The sequence below is a fragment of the Paraphaeosphaeria sporulosa genome (assembly GCF_001642045.1).
Source record: "Paraphaeosphaeria sporulosa strain AP3s5-JAC2a unplaced genomic scaffold CC84scaffold_21, whole genome shotgun sequence".
Taxonomy (NCBI): domain Eukaryota; kingdom Fungi; phylum Ascomycota; class Dothideomycetes; order Pleosporales; family Didymosphaeriaceae; genus Paraphaeosphaeria; species Paraphaeosphaeria sporulosa.
Window position 1 is genome coordinate 52,398 of NW_017253380.1, and position 7,270 is coordinate 59,667.

The 7,270-nt window shown below is 45.1% G+C and overlaps 3 protein-coding genes across 3 annotated transcripts; all 3 read left to right on the forward strand.

Annotated features, from left to right (window-relative positions):
* Positions 1–456: 456 nt before the first annotated feature.
* Positions 457–1,736, forward strand: CC84DRAFT_1170054 (alpha/beta-hydrolase). Its single transcript, XM_018179826.1, has one exon. It carries the CDS (start codon positions 618–620, stop codon positions 1,578–1,580), a length of 963 nt encoding a protein of 320 aa, XP_018028898.1. The 5' UTR covers positions 457–617; the 3' UTR covers positions 1,581–1,736.
* A 2,578-nt stretch (positions 1,737–4,314) lies between these two features.
* Positions 4,315–5,010, forward strand: CC84DRAFT_1106131 (uncharacterized protein; the record flags this gene model as incomplete). The annotated part of the gene is given in 2 exon segments (XM_018175127.1): positions 4,315–4,464; positions 4,480–5,010. 2 exon segments carry the CDS (start codon positions 4,315–4,317, stop codon positions 5,008–5,010), a joined length of 681 nt encoding a protein of 226 aa, XP_018028899.1.
* Positions 5,011–5,895: 885 nt separating this feature from the next.
* CC84DRAFT_1106147 (uncharacterized protein) lies at positions 5,896–7,011 on the forward strand (the record flags this gene model as incomplete). Its single annotated transcript, XM_018175129.1, has 2 exons — positions 5,896–6,117; positions 6,172–7,011. 2 exons carry the CDS (start codon positions 5,896–5,898, stop codon positions 7,009–7,011), a joined length of 1,062 nt encoding a protein of 353 aa, XP_018028900.1.
* Positions 7,012–7,270: the final 259 nt, after the last annotated feature.

Sequence of the window (7,270 nt, forward strand, 5' to 3'; positions counted from 1 at the left end):
CGTTATCTCTACGCACTAAGGGGTTAATTGGGCCGTTATGGTTAATTGGTATATCGGTTGAGGTAGTGAGACTCTTAATTATTAGATTTACATAGTGATTTGATGGATGTTGGTAATCTAGAGATGAGATGAAATTAATTGATTTTGTCGTATACGTGTGTTCTGCCAGCTTTTATTGGGTTCCTATTAACTATCCCTTACTTCGGGGCTGGGTGTCCAGTAAGGGCTGATGGCCAGCTATCCCTGCCACCTCCTACCCGGAGTACTGTCCGTACCAAGGCAACTTCGTAGGCCCTTATCTAATAATAGTGAGATACTCAGTACACGCCCTCATATCTAACAGTTATGGTGTTGTGACATATGGCGCTAAGGCCTGATAGAGTCCTAGCGTGCCAAGCGAGTTGGCTGCGTATACCCCGCGCCGCACACCGGCTTCAGGGAAGTCAAGTATTATTCACTCAATGCCATCAAGTCATCCTTTCACTATCTATCCTAGCGTGAAGCAAATACTATTGCCTGCAGCTAGACCTAACAACAGCCACAGCCGAATTTTAACCTTCGTCTAGCGTTCTGCCCCTCTTCGTCTTCACTCCGCCTTAGTAGAGACTACAGATATAATGGAGTATTCCTACATCACTACGGACGATGGCTGTAAAATCGCTTTTCAGAGCTCCCAGCCAATTAATTATTTGCCTCTCGAGAGGAATTACGGCACCCTTACGCTCCTTATACATGGTTTCTCGGGGTCGTCATTGTACTTTCAGCGCAACTACAGCCAGCTCTCTCAACAAGCCTGGGTGATCGGGGTCGATCTTCGTGGCCACGGCAACTCTGGCCGTCCAAAAGGAGGATATCATGTCGCCCGGCTAGCCGCAGACCTGAAAGCACTCATTTTGCATGTGAGGAATGCCGTTCCGGATGTAAAGATAGTTCCAGTGGGTTGCTCTATCGGCGCCGCGATTCTATGGACTTATGTGGAGCTTTTCAGCGACGATGACTTTGCAGGTATGGTCTTTGTTGACCAGGCACCCCTGCAGGACCGCTCCCCTTTTGGTTCTTGGGACGAGTCCAAGGCCCACCGTGGATGCTTTGACGAGAAATCAATGCTGGGCGTACAAAAGGCGTGGATACAAAATGCTGAGAGTGCGTTCAAAGGGCTAGTGGCGGACTGTTTGGGCTATCGTTACGACCCGCTGCCAGGCGATGATGCAAGCGAGGAGCGCAAGAGCGAGGATGAGCGGTTCTTCACAAGCCAAAGTCGAAGATGCGACCCTGTATGGTTAGCCAGACTTTTAGCTGATCACACGAGGTACGATCATAGGGAGGCTTGCGAGCAGATAGAGGTACCTGTACTGGTTATGGCCGGAAGAAGGACGGGCTGTTTCCCGCTGGACGGGATGAAAGAGACTGTCAGACGAGTTGAGGAGGGACGGAGAGCTAGAGGTGGTGGATATCAGCCTGGATGGTCTGTTTTTGAGGGTGGCCATTGGTTGTTCTGGGAAGAGCCGGAGAGATTCAATGAGGAGATCAATCAGTTCGTGGACACTGTGAGCATTGCGACGGCAGAGCAAAGAATTTGAGCGATAAGGGTGAGTGAATCGACTTATCCAAAATGGTCTGTGGCCGCTTTCGGTGTTTGTCACCTCAGGTCCATCTGCACATCATCCGAATAGGCAGCTCGTTGATAGTAAGCAATCAGCTTATATAGACAATCATGACAGGCCAAGATTCGTCCCCCTTGACGTTGATAACAAAATCTATGGGTTTGAACATCTAACACACAACCTTGAAATTATACAGCTAATTGTTCCTTGTCAGATCCCTTAATAATATAGATATGTATAACCCATATATCTATCGCGTCTTATTAAAGCTAACTATCCGCGCATTCTTTAGCGGTTGGTATGCCACGGCTGCTTCAATGTTCTACATCGAGCAAAGAAACGGCTGACTTAGAGTACAATCATTACCTGTGGCTAGTAACCATGTCCACACACGGATTTTCCAGTGACAATCTGGTCTCAACGGACTCTAAACGCTCCGATTTCACCGGTACCGTCTATTGCAACTCTAAATCTATTATTCCCTTAATAATTAGGGCATTACTAGGTGAGAGAAATGCCCTCCTAGACGCACCAAGAGCATTCATGAGATAATCCTTCCGCTTACTTGTATTCTCGTCATCCGAATAGCTTCAGTATTATTAAAACCACAGTATGTGTTGCAGCTATCAGCGATGGCCGAAAGAGTACAGATGGTTCTAGATTAGCTGTCCAGACGCAATGACCGGCGGGCGCTTCTATTTATACGGACTTAAACGACTGGTAGGCAATCAGATGAGCAATTAGATTCAACTGTCAGGCTGCCCCACAAACCGGTGAAGGTGTACGACGGACAGAGCGAGCGAGTTGAGTGTGGAAGCTACTGGAGAAACAACGCAAAGTATAATTGATTTTACTAATGCTACATCAGGTAGGCGCCCACGTTGCTGCCCGTTTACAATCGGGTTGGAAAGGAAGGAGCGCGCCTGCCTGCGCGTTTGCTCATGACTACCCCCACTACACTTTCATTTCACCAGTATATAAGTGTGTAAAATCAAAAGATTTCCATCATCATTCACTCATAACTTAATTCCTGCAACACATGGCACAGTGGGTTGCAAGGGAGTCTGACTGACTCGCGATTATGTGGTAATCGATGCTACCAGATCAACTGAAGAGCGCGTATTCGATCCATAAAGTAAAACATGAAGTTGGTTTCTGGACGGTTGCTTCGCCTAGTTTTAAGTCTGGCATTGCATCGGTTTCTTTGCTACTTTCTAGCAGACAATGTCTTATTGACTTTTTGGGGAAGGGGTATACTTTTAAAGATTCCCTATTAGTTAATGGAGAAGAGAATAGATGCATACACTACTGGACTACGTGGGCGAGACGGCCACAAATGGAGCCAACACGATTGTTCCCTAGTATACTAACATCCCGATGGCGAGGTATTGTTGACTTTTCCGCAAGTAACCCAAGCCCATATCAATTCTATATACTTTGTAGTTTTATAAGATACATAGACTATCTAAGTAGTGTGTCAAACGTGTTATTGGGTGCAAATCGCTATAAGCGGATAGGCAAGGTAAATGCGGCCATATCACTGGTATTGAACCCGCAGTCTAGGTATCTACGATAATATAGACTATCCGAATGCCGAAGCACACGCAGCTAGCCTTTGTGGCTTAATTTAAGTCCTGCGAAACTTCTGACACAGAAGATAGAGATTCACGATAATTATACGTTAACGTGTTCCACCACTCATTGGCGCACACCACTCATCGGCGCACACCACCAGAACGCGCGATACCTCAGCACTGATATCTCGACAACAATAGGGTATTTTTGTATGGAATTTTGTATAGAGATAGTTTATTGCTGTCTACACTAATTTCACTTATATTCTTACTTATAGTACTTGCTACACGTAGGTGGTGCGCGCTAGCGTACTAGAGTAGGTCTACCCTCAGCACTCTTAGTAAGAGCTAGATGAGCTATAGTAGCTAGAGCACGCCCTTACTTAGCCTATAGAGCACCTCCTATAGTAATATACTATTATTACCTATTCTACCTTTATTTCTTATAGTAATTAGCTACCTATAGCTTCCTATTCTCCTCTACTAAACGTATAGTTACCTATAATCGTAATTCACTATTACCTATAGTAATTAATGCCTACTAGCTATAGAAGAACTGGCTATAGAGAGATGCTATCCTAAGTTACCTTAGATAGCTTACTTCATATATATAGGGCCAAGATGAGGGATCTAAAAATAGTTAACTCACTCCTCTTTCCTAATTAGGCAATTTATTGTTAACTACGCCGTAATTATAGGGTAGAGTACCCTTTTTTTACCGTAGCGTTCGTACTATACCTCCTAGCAACCGTAACGTAACCATATGGACCCCCCACCGTACGGTTTACCTCTTGTTGGCAGCGCTAATTGGATTGGCGTGGCTTAAATAGGTCTTTGATCACTATACAAAGAGAAAGGTAGGGCTAGGAAGAAAATGGAGACTCCTAATTGTGGATAGTTACAGCTCTCATAGGACTTTAGATTTTCTAGATTACTATATAAAGAGGAGGATTCTGGTAGCTATATATCTACCTCATAGTACTCACAGCCTTTAGCCTCTTAATGTAGTTTGTTTCTCGCCTCTCGCAGCTAGTTACTCAAAAGATCTTTCTACCCACATCTTTAAGACTTAAGGACTTGTTTCTATCACCAAAGGCAACTTTTCCTTATTGTTCTGGGCCGCCTAGACAAGCACTATGACAGGGAAGCTTATTCTAAAGTCCTTTGCAGCTACTAGAATCTTCCCTATAGATCGTGAAGCTGTACTCAAGAGATTCTGCCCAACGACACCAAGAACACTAGAAGAAGATGATAAACAAGAGCCACAAAGCTCTCCATTTATCAAAGTAGACTAGATGAAGATGAGACGTGTTATTAAGCAGGTTATAAAGGATGGGGAGCAGAGAAAAGCGCAAAAGATCGCGGATTTTGTTCACCATGTTCAGGTCACTAATGAGCTTCTAAGAGAGGAGAACAACGGGCTTCAAAAGGCGCTTAAGCTTAAGCAGATGCACAAGAAGAAGGGCAAGGTCCTCAACTTGCAGCAGCGTGCAGAATACCATAGTAGTGCTGTCTTCTGGTCTCCTAGAAAGCTTAAAGAAGCCGAGTACCGTGAGGCTGTAAGACTACAAGAAGAAAAGGAAGAAAGTTTGAGAGCTAGTCTAGCAACAGCAACAACGACTCTTCCTCACTACCCAATAGTGCACCTTGCCACCTCAACTATGCATATAACGATCAAAACACCGCAACGTTTGTTCACCACCGACCCTGAAAACTGGCTGGGCGAAAGCGAATATTTCCGTAAGCTATTCTCCGGGAAATGGAGCGACAAACAGGAGGATGGCTCATACTTCATCGGAAGTGACGCCTACGTGTTCGAACACATTCTTTAGTATCTCCGTTCTGGCATTCTCCCAGTCTTCTACGATAAGGAAAAAGGTCACGACTTCCCACTGTACCAAGCTGTACTGGCTGAGTCGAAGTACTTCGCTATTGATAGGCTATAAAAGTGGTTATGCGAATAGCGACGTGGGACTTGCCCTAACGAAACGGCCGGTTTACTGGATTCGTATCAACAGACATAGCCGGCTAGCTGTGGATGCCTCCAGACCAAGAAACTCTTGTAAGTGTGCCTCTTAACAAGTAATCTAGCTAACATCTTTCTTTCGAGGCTAAATTTTACCCCAATCCATGGATGAGATAGGCGTCATGCTCTCTAGCTGTGTCCGGGTCAGGGTCCGGGCGAGGGTTCTGCCTCACGGTGAAGTGCGACCATAGAGATGGCATGATGGCATGATGCGCCGGAAACGGAGAGCCGCGTACTACCGCAATTCATGTGATATCTCTATTAGCCAGATCAAAATACTTCCGTAAAGTTCCCTCGTATCACTATTTCCTATATCGCCCAATAAATCAACCAAACGCAAGGAAGATCGAGAGTGACTAGAGAGCGAAGTAAGCATTGGCAACGTAACTTTCAGCTCTTACTCTAGGAGCCTAGGATATGGTAGGAGCCTAGAAATTTCGCATAGTATGATAGTTTTCATTTGCAGACTCTTATCACAGGCACGCAGTTCTTTTGATGGCATGATTAAAGAAATAAGGTGTTCTAAGGTCTAGATTCTATGTAATATCAGATATCACATGCTTGTTAGAGAACGACCTAGATGTATATATATGTGCCATGCAGTAATCATTCAACAAGTTGATCATTTCCTCGCTTTACAATCTTCAAATTGAATCGAAAAAAACAAAACAAAAAAAACTATCGCACACTCATGGATGCCGCAGCATCAGTGGCCCTTGATGTGGGCGTGCGGGCATTGAACGCCTTAAATGACTGCCTAGAAGAGAAAGATACTGCGATATCATGGTATGGCAAAGAAGCCTGCAAGACGTTCACGGGAAGGAGTTGGAGCCTATTTCCAAGGAAGTGGAAAAAATTTTCTCACGTAAAGATAACGAAAGTTTTCAGAATCCGGGCCAACGATTGGCAGAAAGTGATCGAATGCTGCCTTTCGGAGATTTCAGCCTGGCACCTTCAATAAGCAGAGGAAGATTCAGGGGAATGTTGTTGGCTCCCAATCTACCATGCGTTGCCTAAACAAACTCAAAAACTCTGTGAAGCAGAGCCTAAACGATCCCTTGGGTCTCTAGGGATACTCAAGTCGCTACCTGCAGCACGCATGGACGCCTGGGGCTTAACTGTCCTTGCCATAGCAAACGGGGCGAGACCAGAAGTCACATATGCCGAGAACGGCGGGTATTTCGCATCATTTAATGCGAAAGACTTCGTCCTTACGATGTGGCAAGACAATATTGCCGCACCAGTAATTGGCCACATCGAACCGAAACAAATCCCTTCATTGGACCGTGACCTACTTACATCTCCAGAGTGGAACATGTTACTCTGGCAAGGTCATTCCTTCAGCCAACACAACCACATATCTGGCTGGCCCTTGAATGGAGTTGGGCAAAAGGAACCTCCCGAGGATCTGGTGACACATAGTCGCGATGAGGAGATTATGCAGTTAGTCATGGACAACGAATGGGTGGAACGCCTTCAAAACCAATTTCGCAATGCACTCTATAGATGTTATGACTCGTGGGAGAGGCTTCAAAGACATCCACGAAACCAAGGGCATATTGATAGTAACCGGATCGACCTCATCAAACGCCAACTTCTGGCCTTCAAGCTTATTCTTGTGGACGGTGAAGAACCGGCAAAGATACATTCGAACTTGGAAATGTTGGAAATAAGGAAAGAGGATATCCTTCACTACGCTTTGGAGCAATTGAAATTCATCACCGAGATCATGCACAAGAATAAAACCGATAGTCTACATGATGCTGCAGAGCAGGTCAGTGACGGGGAAATGAACGGACAACAGTGAGCAAAGGATGTCTTGCCTGCTCAGAGAACTGTTATTGCTTTGACGAGACTATTGACCCTACCGCAAAGAGTCCCGAGAGTATTAAGCACCCGTGCAACAGGCACATGTATATCTGTTGTTTGACCTAGTTAGCTTTTGATCAGACGGAAAGATAGGCACAGTATCATCGCCGTGGAGACAAGGTCTGTGAGCTTTATAAGGAACATTTATGTCGTCAAATGAGAAGATACATCGTACCAGTCTTTCGTTGCATTACTAT